General features: G+C 34.1%; 1 protein-coding gene across 8 annotated transcripts in view; it reads left to right on the top strand.

The window, feature by feature from the left end:
* The window catches only part of KIAA1109 (KIAA1109 ortholog), a 225,473-nt gene that overhangs the window by 146,641 nt on the left and 57,647 nt on the right, over nucleotides 1-21,185 (top strand). For 7 of the 8 annotated variants that reach the window (XM_030313128.2, XM_032592907.1, XM_032592906.1 and 4 more), the window contains 8 exons: nucleotides 123-829; nucleotides 1,239-1,484; nucleotides 2,318-2,411; nucleotides 4,361-4,411; nucleotides 7,733-7,939; nucleotides 9,634-9,872; nucleotides 15,806-16,050; nucleotides 18,434-18,539. In XM_030313128.2, the coding sequence (XP_030168988.1) occupies nucleotides 123-829; nucleotides 1,239-1,484; nucleotides 2,318-2,411; nucleotides 4,361-4,411; nucleotides 7,733-7,939; nucleotides 9,634-9,872; nucleotides 15,806-16,050; nucleotides 18,434-18,539 (1,895 nt within the window). The remainder of the gene's footprint in view (nucleotides 1-122; nucleotides 830-1,238; nucleotides 1,485-2,317; nucleotides 2,412-4,360; nucleotides 4,412-7,732; nucleotides 7,940-9,633; nucleotides 9,873-15,805; nucleotides 16,051-18,433; nucleotides 18,540-21,185) is intronic. The other variant, XM_032592904.1, reaches the window with a different exon arrangement.

Genomic DNA, 21,185 nt, shown 5'->3' with positions numbered 1-21,185 from the left:
AAATGGCTTATAACGTGTTTTACCTTGGAGATTTTTTGCTAATAAACTAATAAAGATTGTGCAGCTCTGGAAAAAAGGAAATAAAACCTTGCCATTTTTTTCTTTTTTTTCTCCATTTTTAGGCAAGGTCATGTGAATCTTCCTCCACTTGAGTTCAAACCAGCATTAATGTTGGAAACCTTTAGCATCAGTGCTGTTGTAATGGAAAAGTCTGTTTGCACCCCTCAGAACTCTACCAGTGCTCTTTCTTTTCATGATCTCAACAAGCGTTATTATAATACCTTTCACTGCAACTTTACAATTTCTTGTCAGTCAATAAGCCAGCATGTAGATATGGCTTTGGTTCGTCTTATTCATCAATTTAGTACCATGATAGATGACATCAAAGCGACTCAGACTGACATTAAACTTAGCAGATACACAGCTGGATCAGCTTCCCCAACACCCACCTTCAAAACCAGAAAACATCGGGATTTTCGCTCATCTGACTTCAGCCGCAGTTCTAGAGGAAGTCTGAATGGTGGCAATAGAGTAAACAATGCAAAGAACAAACGGACCAACAATGAAAATAACAAAAAGGAATCTCGAAACAAAAATTCGTTAGGAAGATCTGAAAGAAGAACTTCAAAAGTGTCCAGGAAAGGTTCAAAAGATGTGGTGGACCATATGACTATTCACATGGATGACTCCGATTCAATCACAGTGTCAGAACAAAGTGAGCCTTCGGCTGAGTGCTGGCAGAATATGTATAAATTACTTAACTTCTATTCACTTATCTCTGATCCAACAGGAATATTGGAAAAATCTTCAGAAACATTTGGACCAGCAGGTAATGAATATTTTAATATTAAAAAAATTTCTTTTTAGAGTAGCAATAATACTTAAACAGATAGGTGCTTTCTCAATGTTATAAGTAGATCATTGAAATGCCAAAGACCTGGCAATCACCCATGGAAAAAAAATAGTAATGGCAGTCAGATAATTTGCCTTCCCATTTCCCGTCCTTTCTACCCTGATACAATATGGTCTTAAAGATTCAGATATACCTACCTTCCAATATCTGACTCTATTATTTATTTTCAATGTGATGATCGGAAATTGTTGAAAACGTTAAAAAATCATTTTGGTGAAGAAGAGGGCTGGTTTGGCATGTGAAGAAAGGTAAGATGATGTTTGGAGTGTCCTTCCATGTCACAGTTTTCATAGCTAAGTCTGTATGTTTTTGTTTATTTATAAAGGAGTTCGGAGCCCTACAGAGCCAACATGTAAAGTTGTGTTTGAGAATGAACAAGACAATAACAGTTTGACTAAGACACAGAGGAAACGTAGCTTGGTAACTTCTGAACCTCAACATGTTACTCTAATCGTGTTTGGGATTGGCATGGTGAACCGCACACACCTGGAGGCAGACATTGGTGGGCTAACAATGGAATCAGAGCTGAAGAGGATTCATGGCAGCTTTACACTTAAGGAAAAAATGAAAGGTATGACGATGTCCTAACACTGTAGTCCTGCTCTTCTGAAAAAAGCCAATGCCATGTCTCCGAAATTTCTAGTTGGCAACTTTTCTTTTTTTTCTTTTCTTTTTTTTTTCCTTTCTTTTTTTTTTTTCAGAAAATGAACTTTCCCATTTATATGGATCAAGAGTGCCAGTTTATACAGTTTCTGTTCCTATTCTTTTTTAATTTTCCAAGTTTTCTGCACTAAGTATTACTTCTGAGACTTAAAATGTCATAAGGCTAGGGGCGCCTGGCTGGCTCAGTCCATAGAGCATCCAACTCTTGATCCCAGGATTGTGAGTTCAAGCGTCACATTGGGCTTGGAGCCTGCTTAAAAAATAAATCTATAAATAAATAAATAGCCATTAGGCTCTTTAATACACGAATGGCATATTGAACTGTGTATTTAGCATTATTTCTAGTTGACATATAATATGTATGTATGAGTACATAGAAATAAAAACTTTGAGGTGCCTGGGTGGCTCAGTCAGTTAAGCATTTCGGCCTAGATTATTATCTCATGGTCATGAGACTGAGCCCCATGTCATGCTCCACACTGGGCATGGAGGCTGTTTAAGATCATCTCTGTCCCTCTCCCTCTGCCCCTCCCCTGCTCACGCTCTCTTGCTCTCAAAGGAAAAAAATAAAAACCTTCACTAAAAGGTTTTTAAAAGTAGTTCTGAAGTAATTTAAATTTTATTATACATAAAACTTTTAAATTATCTTTCATCATTGAGCATATTATGAATAAAATGCAATTTTAATACAAAGTACAATTATTTCCAGAAATCATATAATTCTTTTTTCTTACATTTAAGATGTTTTACATCAAAAGATGACTGAGACATGTGCCACTGCTCATATTGGTGGGGTTAATATTGTGCTGCTTGAAGGGATTACACCAAATATACAGTAAGTGTGTCATTTTTTCATTCTTTTCTTAAACTTGTTTAGTTTTATAGTATAGGAAACTTAAAATTCACTGGATGAATTCCATACCTGCTGAGTTTTGAGGTTTATATACATTATGTTCCCAGATACTGTGATTTTGTCATTAAGGATATCACCGCATGAAATGTTTTCAAAAAAATACTTTTTTCCCATTTTACAATTGGTGTGCTACTCCTCATCCCCACCCCTCCAAAAAACTGACTCCTCGTACGTTGTAAGAATGTCTAACAAGAAAAAATGATTACAACACAAATTTCAGTTAGACATACAACCTGCAAAAACTCACATGATTCAAATAGTTAAAACAAAATTTTAGTCAAAGAATATAAACTGTCTCTTGATTTTATGTTAAGTAATTATCACTCAAATTCGTGCTGGGTTTCAAAACTGTGTCTTGCCATTTTTTCACTTAAAGAATTTAACACTAGAAAGCCTATGAGACTCTTGTAATAATATAGGTAAACTTTTTATAGTGGGTATACCATACCATATCACTTTTCTTTTGATTCTTTGCTCTTAACCTTTTTCTTTATAAGTTCTGCTTTTGGGTCTGTTCAGAATTCTTCTGATAATGATTACCTTTATAGACAATATATTCAGATCATTAATCTGTTATCAGTATATTTAAGTGTTGACTTTGTTCATACACTTGGGAGTATACCTTAATTCTTAACTTCTCAGTGGAGCAGCTTTATGCTGTAACAACAAAATATGCTTTGATAATTTAAGTCAGATTCTGAGAATTTGTTCTTTCTAAATATTATAACTACTTAATGTTCTATCATATTATAGTAAATCTGTTATGCTAAATACTAAGTAGAGGATTTTGTTCAGCTTTATGAAAATTAAATGTTAATCATATATTGATGAGTTACAGTTCTATTCATATTTTACACACGGGTAATGTGATAACGGTCTTGGAGAACATTTCCTTGAAATGGATGTACAAGGCTTGCTGGAGTAGTTTGGATCTGTAAATCAAGAACCAAAGAGTATATTTCTATATTATAGCTGCCTAAGTGGTCCAGATTGCATTTCCTAAGCAGTCTAGAAAGACCAGGAAATTCCAGTAGTTATGACAGACAAGATCTTTTCTGATCATTCAGTGTGGGAGAAGGGGTCTTATGATGTAGTAATTGCAATCTTAACAAGTAGCTACTGTGAACCAGGAGCCTCATATAGATTATTTTATTTAATCCTAGCAACAGTCCTGTGAACTCGGGTGGTTTTATCCCACTTTACAGAAAAATAAATTGAGATTCAGAGAGATAAAAGTGTTTGCCTAAAATGCTTAAAATCCTACAGTCCGTAAGAAGAGTTGTCTGAACCTGTGCTGCTGCTAAATGTCATTACAGACCTTCAGTTCCAGGATTCCTTTGCTGGCTCTAAATTTAAAGTACCATGGTTTACTTTAACCAGTGCAGCAAATAAAACAAATTTCTTCAGTTGTCTCAGGTGTTTTATTTACTCTAGCTTCCTGAACCTTTTATCTCTGTTACCTCTTAAGGGCTTCAAATAGCCTCTAGACTTACAAAAGTATTTAGTATTTTTACTAGTACATAGTATTTATAAAAGAGATTTTTAAAAGAATTATTATATAGCTATATTTCTTGCCTTTAGGAAAAAAAAGGCAAGATGCCTCAACTTTTTTTTTTTTTAAATAAAAGTTACTGTTCACTGCCAAACTATAGTAGTTTTAAGACTTTCTCAATTTATTCTTTGCTGTTCATTTCTGATTTCAATTAAAGGGAAATGAAACTTAAAAAGTTGAAAAGTTTCTGTGAGGGAAAGATTTTAATGTGGGAAATAAGTAAAGTCCAGATGATTGGTCATACTGTAACTAATTTATGTATGAATGTTTATTTGCTTCCTTTTTGTTTTCCTGCTTTCTCTTGAATCTTCATCTGTAGACTGGAGGATTTTCCTACATCTCCTACAAGCACAGCCAAACAAGAGTTTCTGTATGTCCTATTATTTTTTCTCCCCCATGGGCTTTCTGATTAACATAGTATTGAATAGTTTAAAAGAAATACTTAGATTATCTGCATGGCTGTGAATGTATGTAGTTTTTATTTTGTAGCTTTAATGTAGATCCTTTTATAGATTAAAGCTTACTGACATTCAAGGAACAAACACAAAGAGGTAAGAGCTACCTTTTGGTAATTCACATATTATTTTGTTGGCGAAAGATTTTAACACTGTAGTTATGTGTTGATTGTGCTTTTTTAAGATGCCTCGTTGTTAAAATTTATATTATCATAAATCTTTAAGGTTTGATGTGATAATAGAAACTAAAAAATTTCACTTGCAAAAGAGTTTTCACTAATTGCAAAAATAATTATTAAAACATTAATGTATGAAAACATCTACACATCTCAACTTTATAATTTTGCTTTTAAGGTGAAGAGAATTTACTACTCTGTTGACAGATTTTATGTATGGTTTTCAGTATATGTACTTTTGTATTTTGAGTGGCTTGATTTGACCCATGTATATCTGATATCTAGTTGGTGTTATTTATTTATTTATTATTTATTTATTTATTTATTTATTTATCTTTATTTTTGAGAGAGATACAGACAGAGTGTGAGCAGGGGAGGGACAGAGAGAGAGAGAGAGGGAGACGCAGAATCCGAAGCAGGCTCCAGGCTCTGAGCTATCAGCACAGAGCACGAAGCGGGGCTCAAACTCTAGAAAGTGAGTTTGTGACCTGAACCGAAGTCAGATACTTAACCGACTGAGCCAGCTAGGCGCCCCCTGGGTGCTTTAAGTAATTATTACATGAGTCTTACATAGGGGTGGAGATAGAGTAGAGATAATGAAGCCCCAAAGTAAATCCTCAAATTATTCACTCAGCCTGTTGGAAAGACAAGGATGGGGCCTGCATTTAAGACCCAATATCCTGGACTCAGGAAATAATGGAAGATGAGGAAAAAAGCCCTTGCCTCATTAGGCACTGTGGTCGTTGTAGCTGTCACAGTGGATCTATCAGAACCTTTAAAGGTAGACTGCCATTGTCAATTAATTCTTTTTTTTTTTTTTTCCAATGAATTCTTTAACAAGATTCCTTGGTCACTTGCCATGAATTTTTTATGTATATGAGGCATGCCTCGCGTGCTACAAGTTTTTATAGTCTTCTCTTTAGAGAGATTTTGACCACTTCTTTCTTGTTTAAAAGTTTTATATATATTATATGACCTAGCTTAAGTGAAAACCCTCTTCAAGAATTAAAATTATGAATAGACAGCTCATTTCAGGTCTTCATTCTGGGTCTCCTTATGTCTTTAACATGCAGTTTGACTGGAGTTAATCAGACATCCTCTACAGTTTTTTGGCTCAGTTTGATCAGGATAGGTCTATCATGTTGTCCAGCTTAGAAGAATACCACTCACACTGTAAATGGGGGGCATCATTTACATAGACTGCATTGTGAACGGGGCCCTCTGGCATTGAACAACACAACACCTGAAGTCCTTAACATCAGAACTTTCACTGGAAATATCATAGTAGGATCCACAATAGGAGAGCATTCAGCTCCATTAAGTTTCCACTCTTACTTTTGCTGCACAAGTGAAATTCCAGTGTTCTAAATGTGCTTATATATGGTTATATGTACTTATATAATTGAAAGTAAGATAGGTGTAGAATTTTACTATCATGATAACAAGACACATTTTTTTGTATGTTTAGTTTAATTCAGTAGATGGTTGCTGTTCACAAGTAGAAAGCCATTTGCATTTTAGCACCATCTGAGTGTTCTGGCTTATGTTGAAATTAAATTTAAAATAAAATCTCATTGATGATAAAAGTAGCTTTATTTATTATAATATTTAAGAAAATATTCCATTCAGTAACTAGTCAGTTTCCCAGAGTTTACTCTCATGCTGGCTAGACCAATTTTATAGATAACTTTTTTTTTCTAGTCAGTGAGAGTATCTGAGAAATAGTTGCCTTTGTAGAAGAAAGCAATATAGTTCTCCAGTAATCATTCTTGAATTTTATATAATACTTGGATTTCACTGTCTGTAAATAATCAACACCTCTGATAGAGCCATTGTTATACTTCTCGAGGTTTATTTTAATAGAAGTTAAATGTGATTAATTGATTTGTTAGATCCTTGAGACTGTAAATAAATTCTCAGTTTATCCTCTACAGCCTAAGTAGAGATAAATGAATGTGAACCAAACTGTGGTTAATATGAAATTTGTTTTATGTGTTGTTTCGCTAAATTAAAAATTATTAAGTTATTCAATAATTTTGTAATTTAATGTATTATTTATAATTGGTTATAATTAAATTAATTACTTAATGTCAAAAATAACTTAATAATTATTAAATTATTGTCAAGAATCCTTTGCCCACGTGAAAGATAATATTTATATTATAAATATAATTATATATAAAGCTATAATTTTACTAACTGGGCCTTTAATGGTGCAGTTCATGAACCTTTCCATTGTGTACATCAGACTGCTTCATAATGGCTTTTACATACATGACTTAACACGTGTTATCTGTGGAATTCCACAGCTATAATGTTAGGAGACATTCCTGTGCTGTACTTCTTTCTGCCCCTTCATTTTACAAAATTCAGTGAGTGCATACCATGTTGAAGGCACTGTTGTAGGCATTGAAAGGGAGAACCAGAAATCAAGAAAGATAATATCTCTGCTTTATGTCTGTATTAGTAAGGCTTATTAATTTTTAACTAAGTAGTAGTTGCTTATTATGAATTGGAATTCTATCATTTCTTTGCCACTTATTGAAAATTTGAAAAATGGAAAATGCAAGTTAAGTTTCTTCCTTCCTATTAATTTTTTTCAACATATTAGATAATGGATGAATTCCTTTGATTAGATTCTAAGAAGTATAGTATTTTATTATATATTCAGCATCTATGCTTCCTTAGTGGTTGTACATATCCCTAAAATAAATAGGGGCAAAGAGAGGAGTTCTGAATGGAGGAAAAATAAAAATGGGATTTTGTATGTTGTAAACATGTAATATGTCAGTATTCATTCTTTTACCTTTGAACACATACATATTTTCTTCAGTAAATGCTGTTAAAGATATATAATGATATTCAGTGCAAACAATATAAAATAAATGTATTTCAGTGTTTTTAGAAAACATTTCCTCAATATACTATTTAAATGTATGAAAAATCTTAAGTCATTTAGTTCATTGAATGATTTAAAAGTATTGTCTTGCTTTTAAAATACTTTTTCAACATTTCTCTTTATTGGGCTATATTTTAATGGTCTTCTCTCTTTATTAATAGAACTGTGGTGAAGTGTAGTATTGCCAAGTCACAAGCCCTCTACAGTGCCCAGAGAGGTTTGAAGACTAACAATGCTGCTGTGTTCAAAGTAGGGGCTATCAGCATCAACATTCCCCAGCACCCTGCCACCTTACATAGCATGATGGTTCGAAGTTCCCACCAACTGTCTAAGCAGATCTCAGATCTCATCAGACAGCCTTCTACAGCGTAAGTTATTTCTTCAAGTTCTATGGTTCCGTGTAATGTGTTAAGTCAGTTTTTGCTGTGTTAATAATAGTTTAAAGGAAGACAGAGGGTTTCATCTACATATTGACCATTATGAACTATGGTGCAGGTGGAAAGTAGCCAAATGTGTGTGGGAGAATCATATTGGGTATAAGGTACTTGGTCACAGATGTAATTGTCAATGTTCTCTCTTGCATCAGTAAAGCTTAAGAGATCCTGGAGATTGTGGACAACATAAGAGTCACTACAAAAGCATATTGACAAAATCTAGGACTGTATCAATCCTTATTTACTTTAAACTCCCTAAAATTTATGACTGCATAGGTTTAAAAATGGCAGTGGCCATTTATGTCCCATAATGGTTTTGTGTTGTCCTCTATATGAAATTGTTGTACATAGTTCAAGACAGGATGTGATCATGCCACAAAAGTATTTTAAAGGAGAGAAAACTGGACCTTTGTACATTGACTTCTATTGCCTGTGTCTGTAGCCCTCATTCATGGGTCTGCATTGCTAAGCTTTATTCCTAGTCCTCAAAGCAATATAACTAATGAATAATTAATAAGAATATGGTAAGCAAAAGTTAAAAAAATTGTCTTCTTATAGTTCCCTTTTCCTAACCTATAAGTTAAAAAAAAAACAGTGTGTCTTTTTACAGTATCCTAAAGCAGTGATATTTCTAGTTCTACTATCTAGATCTTTAATTCTGATTTAATATTCATGTCTGGTTGATAAAGTAGTAATAATTTAAATGTGTTTCTCCTGTCAGTGGAATATGGAATCCAAAATGTGTACACAAGCCTTAGGTTAAAAATACACTAAGGAATCTGTCCTTATTATAGTGTACTGGCAGTAGAGCATAGTAGTTAAAAAACAAAAAAAAAAGTCTCTTGTCACAGTTGAGTTTAAATCCTGGTTTTGCCACTTTCTAGCTATACTTCCTCTTTGGAAAGCAGATAAGAGTATCTACACAAGGTCTTTGCGAGATAAATGAATAAATGATATGAAACACACAAAGCATTAAGAATATTACCTGGCTCATAGAAGCACTCAAATAGTTATTGTTGGGGTTGTTGTTATTAATAGTGGTAGTAATAGTAGCGGCAATAATAGTAATATTACAATCAACACTAAGTCATAGAATTTAGAATCAGACAAACATGAGTTTTAACTCTAGTTTCACATTAATGATATGAATGTGTAATATTCAAGTAATATTCAAGTTTGTGTTGCTATTCTTGTTTACTTTTCTAGATCATTTTTCAGTGGCTTTTTTAAGGAAGTCTTAATGTGATCTGGTGGTAGAAAGAACATATCTGTTTACAGTTATTTCTTGCTATTTTTCATTGAGAATTCCAATAATTTTATACAATAAAATGGTAAATTTTCTAATTCTGTCTTTTTTATTTTTATTTATTTATTTTTAAAGTTTATTCATTTTTGAGAGAGAGGAGAGAGAGAACACAAGCAGGGGAGGGACAGAGAGAGCCAGGGGAGAGAGAGAATCCCAAGAACTGATAGTGTGGAGCCATCGTGATGTGGGACTCGAGCTCATGAACTGTGAGAACATGACCCGAGCCAAGAATTGGAAGCTTAACCGACTGAGCCACCCAGACTCCCCTAATTGTGTCTTTTTGAGGTTATTTTTATTTATTTATTTATTTTTTGCTTTATAGCCCACAGCCTGTGAAAGAAGATATTGCAACGCCTCTACCTTCTGAAAAAACCCCAACTAGTGTTAATCAAACTCCTATTGAAACGAATGAATTTCCTCAGCTACCGGAAGGTTTAGAAAAGAAGCCTATTGTTCTTAAGTTCAGTGCCATGTTAGATGGTATAGCCATAGGAGCAGCACTTTTACCATCTCTAAAAGCAGAATATAAAATGGGAAGAATGAGGAGTCATGGAATGACAGGTAACATTGAATTTGAAGTTCAGTCTCTTAAAATTTAAGATTGGTTTGAAAAATTAGTAATATTTTGATGAAAAGTTACATTTGGTTTTGTAGATATTATATGAAAATGTAAATAATTTTAATCAGAACACTTTTAAATTTCATTAATGATGTTCCTCAGTCAAGTGAAAAATATCAGTTACATCTTCCCTGAGTGACCAACAGGGACACTGCTTTTATTTGAAGTCTTCAAAGCTATTCAGTTATTGAGGCCATTTCTTTTTTTTTTTTTTTTTTTTTTTTTAGTTTTTTTTTTTTTTATATATGAAATTTATTGACAAATTGGTTTCCATACAACACCCAGTGCTCATCCCAAAAGGTGCCCTCCTCAATACCCATCACCCACCCTCCCCTCCCTCCCACCCCCCATCAACCCTCAGTTCTCAGTTTTTAACAGTCTCTTATGCTTTGGCTGTCTCCCACTCTAACCTCTTTTTTTTTTTTTTTTCCCTTCCCCTCCCCCATGGGTTCCTGTTAAGTTTCTCAGGATCCACATAAGAGTGAAACCATGTGGTATCTGTCTTTCTCTGTATGGCTTATTTCACTTAGCATTACACTCTCCAGTTCCATCCACGTTGCTACAAAAGGCCATATTTTATTTTTTCTCATTGCCACATAGTACTCCATTGTGTATATAAACCACAATTTCTTTATCCATTCATCAGTTGATGGACATTTAGGCTCTTTCCATAATTTGGCTATTGTTGAGAGTGCTGCTATGAACATTGGGGTACAAGTGCCCCTATGCATCAGTACTCCTGTATCCCTTGGATAAATTCCTAGCAGTGCTATTGCTGGGTCATAGGGTAGGTCTATTTTTAATTTTCTGAGGAACCTCCACACTGCTTCCCAGAGCGGCTGCACCAATTTGCATTCCCACCAACAGTGCAAGAGGGTTCCTGTTTCTCCACATCCTCTCCAGCATCTATAGTCTCCTGATTTGTTCATTTTGGCCACTCTGACTGGCGTGAGGTGATACCTGAGTGTGGTTTTGATTTGTATTTCCCTGATAAGGAGCGACGCTGAACATCTTTTCACGTGCCTGTTGGCCATCCGGATGTCTTCTTTAGAGAAGTGTCTATTCATGTTTTCTGCCCATTTCTTCACTGGGTTATTTGTTTTTCGGGTGTGGAGTTTGGTGAGCTCTTTATAGATTTTAGATACTAGCCCTTTGTCCGATATGTCATTTGCAAATATCTTTTCCCATTCCGTTGGTTGCCTTTTAGTTTTGTTGGTTGTTTCCTTTGCTGTGCAGAAGCTTTTTATCTTCATAAGGTCCCAGTAATTCACTTTTGCTTTTAATTCCCTTGCCTTTGGGGATGTGTCGAGTAAGAGATTGCTACGGCTGAGGTCAGAGAGGTCTTTTCCTGCTTTCTCCTCTAAGGTTTTGATGGTTTCCTGTCTCACATTTAGGTCCTTTATCCATTTTGAGTTTATTTTTGTAAATGGTGTGAGAAAGTGGTCTAGTTTCAACCTTCTGCATGTTGCTGTCCAGTTCTCCCAGCACCATTTGTTAAAGAGGCTGTCTTTTTTCCATTGGATGTTCTTTCCTGCTTTGTCAAAGATGAGTTGGCCGTACGTTTGTGGGTCTAGTTCTGGGGTTTCTATTCTATTCCATTGGTCTGTGTGTCTGTTTTTGTGCCAATACCATGCTGTCTTGATGATGACAGCTTTGTAGTAGAGGCTAAAGTCTGGGATTGTGATGCCTCCTGCTTTGGTCTTCTTCTTCAAAATTCCTTTGTATTGAGGCCATTTCTAATTTAGAAGTTGAATAAATTACTATATCCATTAGTTTCTTTATAGCTGGAATAACTTGGTTTATTTTCAAATTTGGTGCATTTAGCTTAAATCACAGGTTATTTGGTTTCTTCAAAATAGCTACTTCTATAAGGTTTTGTGATCCTTATATACTCTTGGAAATTCTTTGCTGTTGTATTTTTATTCTGAAGTTTATCATATATACAAAAGTATGTAAATTATATACACACAGTTTCAAGAATAATAAAAAAAAAATGTGACCTTACCAACCCATTATACAAACTAAATGCAAATATTGCCAGTGCTGTGAAGGCTCCATCAATGAATATTATCCTTTCCAGCTTTTCTTAATGACTGCTCATGGAATAACTGTTAACATGAATTTTGTGTTACCCATTCCTTTGCTTTTCTTTATAATTTTACCACATATGTATATACTCATAAATGGCTTATGTTTTGAACTTTATTTGTATGGACTCCCACTAATGTATTTTTTAAAGGGAATTTTTTTTTCTGTACGTTTTGTTTGAGATTCATCTGTTCATTCATGTGTGTACAGTTCATTCATTTTTCACTGAAATAGTCTGTTAAGTGATTATATTACAGTTTATCCACTCTGCTATTGATGGACCTTTGACTCACTTTACTTTTTTGCTATTATAATTATTCTCATGCATGTCACTTGGTACACATGTGTACAAGTTTCTCAAGGGTATTTACTTTAGGAATTATACACCTAGACTGTAGGGTAAATGCATCTTGAGTTTTATTAGGAAGTACAAAACTGTTTTCCAAAGTACTTGTGTTCACCAGTATTTACTGCCCTGCCAGTATTAGATGAGAGTTCCCATTATACCATATACTTGTTAACACTTAATATTATCTGGCTTTTAAATTTTTGCTTTGTCTGGTAAATGGGGAATTGTATCTCACTGTGGTCTTAATTTCTATTTCTATAATTAATGAAGCTGAACTGTTTTATGTTATTAAGATATCTTTGTATGTTTTTTATATGAAGTGCCTATTAATGGTTCTGTGTGTGTGTGTGTGTGTGTGTGTGTGTGTGTGTGTGTGTGTGTGTCTGTTTTACCATTGAGTCATTTGTATTTTGTTTTGGTTCACAGAAATTATGTTTTGTATGTTAAGCTTTTGATGTTATAAATTTAACATATATTGTCACCCCACTAGAAACTTATTTCACTGTTGTCTTTTGATCAGTAGATATTCTTAATTTTCAAATAATTGAATTTACCAGTATTTTCTTATATGATGTGTATTTTTATATCTTAAATCCTTCTCTTCCCAGGATCATGAAGATATTTTATTATATTTTCTATTAAATGTTTTTAAATTTTTCCTTTTAAGTTCTTCATCTATATGGAATTGATTTTTTTTTAATTTGGTGCAGATTAGTTTAATCAATTATTTCAGCATCATTTATTGACTTTTCTTTTTTTCGGTGATACATAGTCCATTTTGGTCATCTATTACATGTTGATACATGTGGGGTCTGTTTCAGAGTTATTTATTATGCTTCATTGGCCTATTTGCACCATTACTGGTGACCTCTTTGCACCAGCTATTTTCAGTATCATATTGCTACCTGACATTTCCTGTTTTAGGAGTTATCTTGGTTATTTTTGGTTACTTGTTCCTTCACATAAATTTTATAATCAGTTTGTCAAATTCTCTGAAAAAACCTATTTGCATTTTTATAGGAATGTAATTAAATCCATAGATTTACTTGGAGACGATTGACAGTATTGATTGATACCAAGAATTGATGCAATATTTACCCTTCTATTCTTGAATATGTATTTCTTTGTCTCTTTAGGTTTTCTTCAATGCTTTTCTACAAAGTTTAAAAATTTTGAACTTAAGGTTTTTGTGCCTCTGTTACAAGATATATTTATTTGTGTAGATACCCCTACCTTGTGTTATTGTTGTTGTTTAGTTACTACAAAGGGGATATTTTGTAAAATGGCATTTTCTAAACTGGTGGTAGTATGTACAAATGTGTTTGATCAATTTATGTCAGTTTTATACTCAACCATATTAAACTATTTTCTTATTGGTAATAAGATAGTTTGGAGTTTCCTAAGTAGATACTTGTACCATGTGCAAATGAGGCTTTTGTTTCTTCCTTTCTAGTCTTTAAGAATTTTTCTTTTTCTTACCGTGCTTCTGCTATAATGTTGAGAAAAAGGGGGCATCCTAATCTCTCATTCTTTTCAGGGAAATCAATATTTCGTCAATGAATATGATGTTTGCTGTAAGGTTTTGCAAGGTTCCCTTTATCAGGTTAAAAAAATTTACTTCTATTCCTAGTGTGCTAAGTGTCTCTATGAAGAAAAGTAGGTGAATATTATCAGATGCTTTTTGCTACAGCTGTTGAAATTAAAATGTTTTTTTCTCCTTTATGCCATTAACATGTTATATTAGTAGTTTAAAATTTTGCATACATACACATATATAAATACATACACATATGTATTTATATATATGTGTATATTTTTATTCCAACTCCGAACATTTTAGGTTTTTTTTGTTTTGTTTTGTTTTTATTGAGAGGGATTTTTCTGAACATCTAGATCCTTTTGTTAGCTAGAAGAAAGAAACACTGTGAAGTGAGTTTCCAGAATTAGCAGAGTCAGAAGATCAGGCCTTCAGATATTGGCCTGACAATAGGGTAGACTCACCTTGGCCATTTATTCAGGGCATCCAAGAAATAGGAGAGTTGACAGAGGGCAGTAAGTCAAAAGCCAATAGGCAGTTTGGAACTAGGAAGATACAAATATTTAGGAGCAAAGTAAGTCTATTGTCAAATATCCAGACTGATAAGAACATATAATTCTTCTTGAAATGAAGGAACGGGACAGAAGTAGTAAAAGAATGACTGTACTAGTGATAAGAGATGACCTGAGGCCTAGGATTACTTCAATCTTGACGTTTTTATTTGATAATTCTGGTGGTAGTAATGGAAGTGGTAGTTACTGTGGTAAATAGCCCTCACCTTTTGCAGCTTGCAAGTGATGGTCACTGAGGCTGCCTTGTTGGAGTTAGTAAGAGAAGATCAGAGCAGTCTTGACCTATCTGGCTGTCCACAATTGCACCAGTTGATGAAAGAGCATTTTTCTATTTATGGCTAACTCATATTATTGTATAGTGAGTGAATATAGTGAATGTAACATATAGGAAGGAGGTGACCTCCTACTAGTATTTTGAAAAAGATTTATTTCTGGCACAATTGAGAACACTAGGAATGTTTATTACATTTTAATATGTATGTAGGCAAAATAGGCTATTTAATGATGTTTGAGTGTAGAGAATTGGTAACGTATAGAACAATATAAGATTTTGTTGTTGGAAAGGCACACGCGTGTATACATTAGTATACAGTACTATACTAGTACAGTGTATGCAATGGGCAATAATAGATCTTGATTTTAACAAGGCTTCTTCTACTTTTTAATGCCTTCAGAAATAGTTGGAGAGATATGGCTTGAATAACAGTGTAGGTTGCATATTATAATTGAACAACTGCATGCTAGATTGTTGATTTAAGTAGTTTTAGTAAACTAAAACTCATACCGTATCCTTATTTGGCATACGGGACCATTAATAATTATTGTTAAGGTCACAACTACATGGGATTATATAATTTTATGCCTGATGAATTTATGTTGTAATTTTATACCTGAGTACAATTTAATGACTTGACAATTTTCACTATTTCCTTCCATACTGAATCAGGATCAGGAGGCAAGTTGTCAACTGCTAACTTCTCTGTTAATAAAGCAATATGAATGTGAATGTGGATTGGAATTTTTTAATACTTAATTTCTCATGTTAAAACTCTTCTGTGGTAAGGGCAGTTTCTTTCTGTTCTACCTTCTATGAAATAAAGAATATTTGTAAGGGTCTCTCTAACACCTAACGCAGTGCTTGGCACCTGGTAGGCTTAGTAAATATTTGCTGGCTTAATAATACTGACTGACTCTTTATAGTACCCACACATATATTTAAAGATTTATTTCATTTGGGATATGTATGCATTTTTTTAGAAACCATGTTTTGAACAAAGGAGTGAATGAGCACCTGAACAAACAAACAATAACTTTTCTTATTTTTTACAGGTGCACAGACCAGATTTACATTTGAGCTGCCAAATCACAGATTACGTTTTACTTCAAAAGTTTCTGCCACGGATATGTCAACCATTCCTCCTTCTGCCAGTCTCAACCTTCCTCCTGTTACTATGTCAGGAAAATATATAATGGAAGAGCATGATAGTTATTCAGATCAGGTGTGGAGTATAGATGAACTACCTTCTAAACAAGGGTACTATTTACAGGGAAATTACCTACGTTGTGTGGCAGAAGTAAGTTTACTTTTTAATTTTCTTACACTCTATCATTTAGGAGTCTTTAAGGTTTAGGCGTACCAAAATATGTAGTGATCCAAACTTTTAAGACGGATCATTAAATCGTTTATTCTTATAGAATTCTGAACTGAATCTGGTGTGTGTGTATGTGCACATGTGTGTATATATCTGCCTCTTTCTCTATAGTTTCATTTAAACATTTCTTTTTTGTATTAGTCATCTTTGAATTTATATTTCTTATATTAGATTTCACATCCATCTCTGTAATATTTTTATGGCTCATTTGATTATAAAAAAGCTAATATTTATATGCATTGACTTGTACAATACTTAAATCGATCTTAAGAGGTAGGTATATTCTCATTTTGTAAGTGAAGAAACTGAGCCTTCAGGAGGTTACACTATTCATCAGGTATACATAATTATTAACAATATAAAGGTGATACAGACAGATAAAATAATTACAGTCAAATTCACAGACTAATTTCTTTACTAAGGGAAGTTGAAAGCCAGCATACCTGATTTTATCATTTTTTCACTTTATATTGGCACAACTGTCACAAGTTTAAAAAACATTTGGATATATATTTTTTGTTTGATTTGTGTTCAGCAGGTCATCTGTTATTATACTAATTTGATACAGTAGAAATTTGAAGCTGAGAGAAATTAAATAAGCGTCCCTAAATCTCCCCACTATCAAGTGAGAAATGTAGGATTCATACACAGTGCTGTCTCAGCTTCCTTTGTCAGTTTGTCAGAAACAATTTCAACTTTATCAAAGGGCAATTTTATAACTATTTGTTTTCTGAGTTTTATTCTTTAGAATGTGAAGCATTTATGAGAATGCTCTTGAGCTCTTTGCTAGAAATATTACAGCTATGGGAGATATTTAAGTCTGGTTTGCCTTCGTTAGACCCTGCTTACCCTAGCATCTCTCTAATAGTTGGGATTTCTTTGTGTGAAAATGTACAAAAAAATGTGTACAAGATTGTAGAAGTCAGATATTTATTTAAAAGGTAGATTATAGAGGTGCCTGGTTGGCTCAGTTGGTTAAGTGTCTGACCCTTGATTTCAGCTCAGGTCATGACCCCAGGGTCATGGGATCAAGCCCCATGTCGGACTCTGCGCTGATCATGGAGCCTGATTAATATATTCTCTCTCTCCCTCTCTGTCTCCCTCTCTCTCTTTCTTGCCCTCCCCCCCCCACTAGCTTGCTTTCCCTAAAGTAAATAAATAAAACTTAAATAAGTAAATTAATGGGTAGATTATAAAGCATATTGCATTTGTGCTTTCTATTCTGAAAAATAAGCACTCCAAATTCGAGTTTAGCAATACTATTATAAATGTTTCATTTGACAGAAAATAAATCTAATGCAGTATGTTGCATAATTCCTTACTAATATTAGAAAGGGATAAAGTTTGTAATTGGGGCAGAACACAATCCCAGATTTGCTAAGAATGCAGTTAATTATAAACACTTGAAGGAATCTAAAATTGCATTCCTCAGAGAGTTGCCTGGTTTACTATGGCCTGAAATAAACACACATGAAAATCACCTTAGCCCATTTTGGACTATTCTATAAAAAATAAAGTGTCCAGGGCAACTTAGACCTTATGTGACTTCTCTTTTAATTAAAGACTACTGAACCTATTTAGCGCTCTTAATTTTTGGTAAAAATATGAATGCTGTCAAAGTAGCAAATTTGAAGCATTTCCTTTATTCATAAGGGTGTTTCAAACTATCTTTACTATAATACTCAACTTCAGTTAGGACCTACTTTCTGTTCAATCTGTTTATTAATTTTCCCCAGAAATTTTATGCCTTATACTAATCATAGGGCATATATTAAAGCTGATTGAGTATATCTGATTAGTTAAATCATGCAAATGTAAGCCTCATGAGAGAGAGAGCCATAATTTTATTGTTTTTATTCACCTTAGCATCTAATGAGGTACACAAAGTAGATGGTCAATAAATATTTGAATGAGTAAATAAATTTACTTTCACATGTAATGATACTTGTCCATGGTTCTAAACACTACAACAGTAGTCATTGAAAAAAGACACTACCCTGGACAAAATTCCGATTTTGATATTAGCAGGTAACATAAAGTATAAATTTCATTCTTTTTCAAAAGATAGAAAACAAAAAACCTTATTGCCCGCTGTTATTTACAAAATAAATTTAAGGAATGGCCTATAATAATGTCAGACCAGTAAAGTATTGGGCAATGTGAATATTTTATAACCTTTCTCAAATAGTATGTAGATAATTCATTGTTTTTCTTCAGAGTTTGGATGACTTATGTGAGCAAAAGATGTATTTAAAACAAATATAGTCAGTAGTGTTAATCTAGTGTTCTGATTTTGTTTTGGCAGGTTGGCTCTTTTGAACATAATCTCACAACCGATCTGCTAAACCACTTGGTATTTGTGCAGAAAGTGTTCATGAAGGAAGTTAATGAAGTAATACAGAAAGTTTCTGGTAAGATAATCTCATACCTTCCATGGTATGAGCGTTCATCCTGTCATTTAGATATATTTAAACTCTGCATTCCTTTTCTGGCTTTTCCACCTACAGATTCTTTTGCTTATTACTTACTTTTGTCATGTGTAATACATACGTTTATGATTTATAAACTTCACAAAACTCCTTTATACTTTCTCTGCCTGCCACCACAAAAAGAGCGAGTAGTGTATGTCTATTAACCAAACTAATCTTACGCATTTGGGAAACAAGATTTAGATCAATATTAAGATTTTGACTTTATACCATATGGTGACTCTGCATGCTCTATAGCAACCCTTATGATATTTTTGTTATGCCTCAAGAGTAGATTACAAATGGGCTTCTTTTTTTTTTTTTTTTCAACGTTTATTTATTTTTTTGGGACAGAGAGAGACAGAGCATGAACGGGGGAGGGGCAGAGAGAGAGGGAGACACAGAATCAGAAACAGGCTCCAGGCTCTGAGCCATCCATCAGCCCAGAGCCCGACGCGGGGCTCGAACTCACGGACCGCGAGATTGTGACCTGGCTGAAGTCGGACGCTTAACCGACTGCGCCACCCAGGGGCCCCTAAATGGGCTTCTTAATTACAGTTTTACGTCTTAATAGGAAGTGTATGTTTGATTTTAAAAATGTTTAACTGATCTTTAATTCACAAGATAAAGTATTAAGTATTAGGATGGAAAATAAGTTGACTATGTAAGCATCCTTGAGGCTAAATATTTCCAGTATGGATATAATCACGTTAAAATAATAGTGAAACCAGGGGCGCCTGGGTAGCTCAGTCGGTTGAGCGTCTGATTTCGGCTCAGGTCATGATCTTGTGGTCTGTGAGTTTGAGCCCCGCGTCGGGCTCTGTGCTGACAGCTCAGAGCCTGGAGTCTGTTTCAGATTCTGTGTCTCCCTTTCTTTGTCCCTCCCCCGTTCATGCTCTGTCTCTTTCTGTCTCAAAAATAAATAAACGTTAAAAAAAAATTTTTTTTTTAAATAATAAATGTTTGATAGAATTCCCCTGGAAAGCAATCTGGCCCTGGACTCTGGTTTTGGGGGAGATTTTTGATTACTCATTCAGTTTCTTTACTGGTTTTGGGTCTGTTCTAATTTTCTATTTCTTCCTGTTTCAGTTTTGGTAGTTTATAGGTTTCTAGGAATTTGTCCATTTCTTCCAGATTGCCCATTTTATTGGCGTATAATTGCGCATAATATTCTCTTATTATTGTTTGTATTTCTACTGTGTTGGTTGTGATCTCTCCTCTTTCATTCTTGATTTTATTTATTTGGGTCCTTTCCTTTTTCTTTTTGATCAAACTGGCTAGTTGTTTATCAATGTTGTTAAATCTTTCATAGAACCAGGTTCTGGTTTCATTGATCTGTTCTGGGTTTTTTTTTTTGTTTTTGTTTCAAAAGCATTGATTTCTGCTCTAATCTTTATTATTTCCTGTCTTCTCCTGGTTTGGGGTTTTATTTGCTATTCTTTTTCCAGCTCTTTAAGGTATAAGATTAGGTTATGTATCTGAGACTTTCTTCCTTCTTTAGGAAGGCCTGGATTGCTATATATTTCCCTCTTAGGACCACCTTTGCTGCATCCCAGAGATTTGGGGCTGTGGTATTATCATTTTCACTGGTTTCCATATACTTTTAAATTTCCTTTTTAACTTCTTGCTTAGCCCATTCATTCTTTAGTAGGATGTTCTTTAGTCTCCAAGTATTTGTTACCTTTCCAAATTTTTTCTTGTGGTTGATTTCGAGTTTCATAGAATTGTGGTCTGAAAACATGCACGGTATGATCTTGATCATTTTGTACTAGTTGAGGGCTGATTTGTGTCCCAGTATGTGATCTATTCTGGAGAACGTTCCATGTGCACTGGAGAAGAATATATATTCTGCTGCTTTAGGATGAAATGTTCTGAATGTATCTATTAAGTCCACCTGGTCCAGTGTGGCATTCAAAGCCATTGTTTCCTTGTTGATTTTCTGTTTACACGATCTGTCCATTGCTGTAAGTGGGGTGTTGAAGTCCCCTACTATTATGGTATTATTATCAATGAGTTTCTTTATGTTTGTGATTGGTTTATATATTTGAGTGCTCCACATTTGGAGCATAAATGTTTACAGTTGTTAGGTCTTCTTGGTGGATAGACCCCTTAATTATGATGTAATGCCATTCTTCATCTCTTGTTACAGTCTTTATTTTTAAAGTCTAGATTGTCTGATATAAGTATGGCTACTCCAGCTTTCTTTTATTGACCATTAGCATGATAGATGGTTCTCCATCTCCTTACTTTGAATCTGAAGGTGTTTTTAGGTCTAAAGTGGGTCTCTTGTAAACAGCATATAGATGGATCTTGTTTTCTTATCCATTCTGTTACCATATGTTTTTTGTTTGGAAAACAATTTAGTCCATTGACGTTTAGAGTGAGTGCTGAAAGATATGAGTTTATTGCCATTATGTTTCTTGTAGAGTTGGAGTTTCTGGTGGTGTTCTCCGGTCCTTTCTAGTCTTCATTGCATTTGGTCTTTCCCCTCCCTCCCCCCCCCCCATCTTTTCTCCCCTAAGAGTGTCCCCCTTAAAATTTCTAGCAGGGCTGGTTTAGTGGTCACGAACTCCTTTAGTTTTTTTATAG

The sequence above is a fragment of the Lynx canadensis genome, chromosome B1 (assembly GCF_007474595.2).
Source record: "Lynx canadensis isolate LIC74 chromosome B1, mLynCan4.pri.v2, whole genome shotgun sequence".
In the NCBI taxonomy this organism is placed as follows: Eukaryota; Metazoa; Chordata; class Mammalia; order Carnivora; family Felidae; genus Lynx; species Lynx canadensis.
The sequence above is the reverse complement of the archived record's forward strand: the minus strand, read 5'-3'. Positions and strand labels throughout refer to the sequence as shown.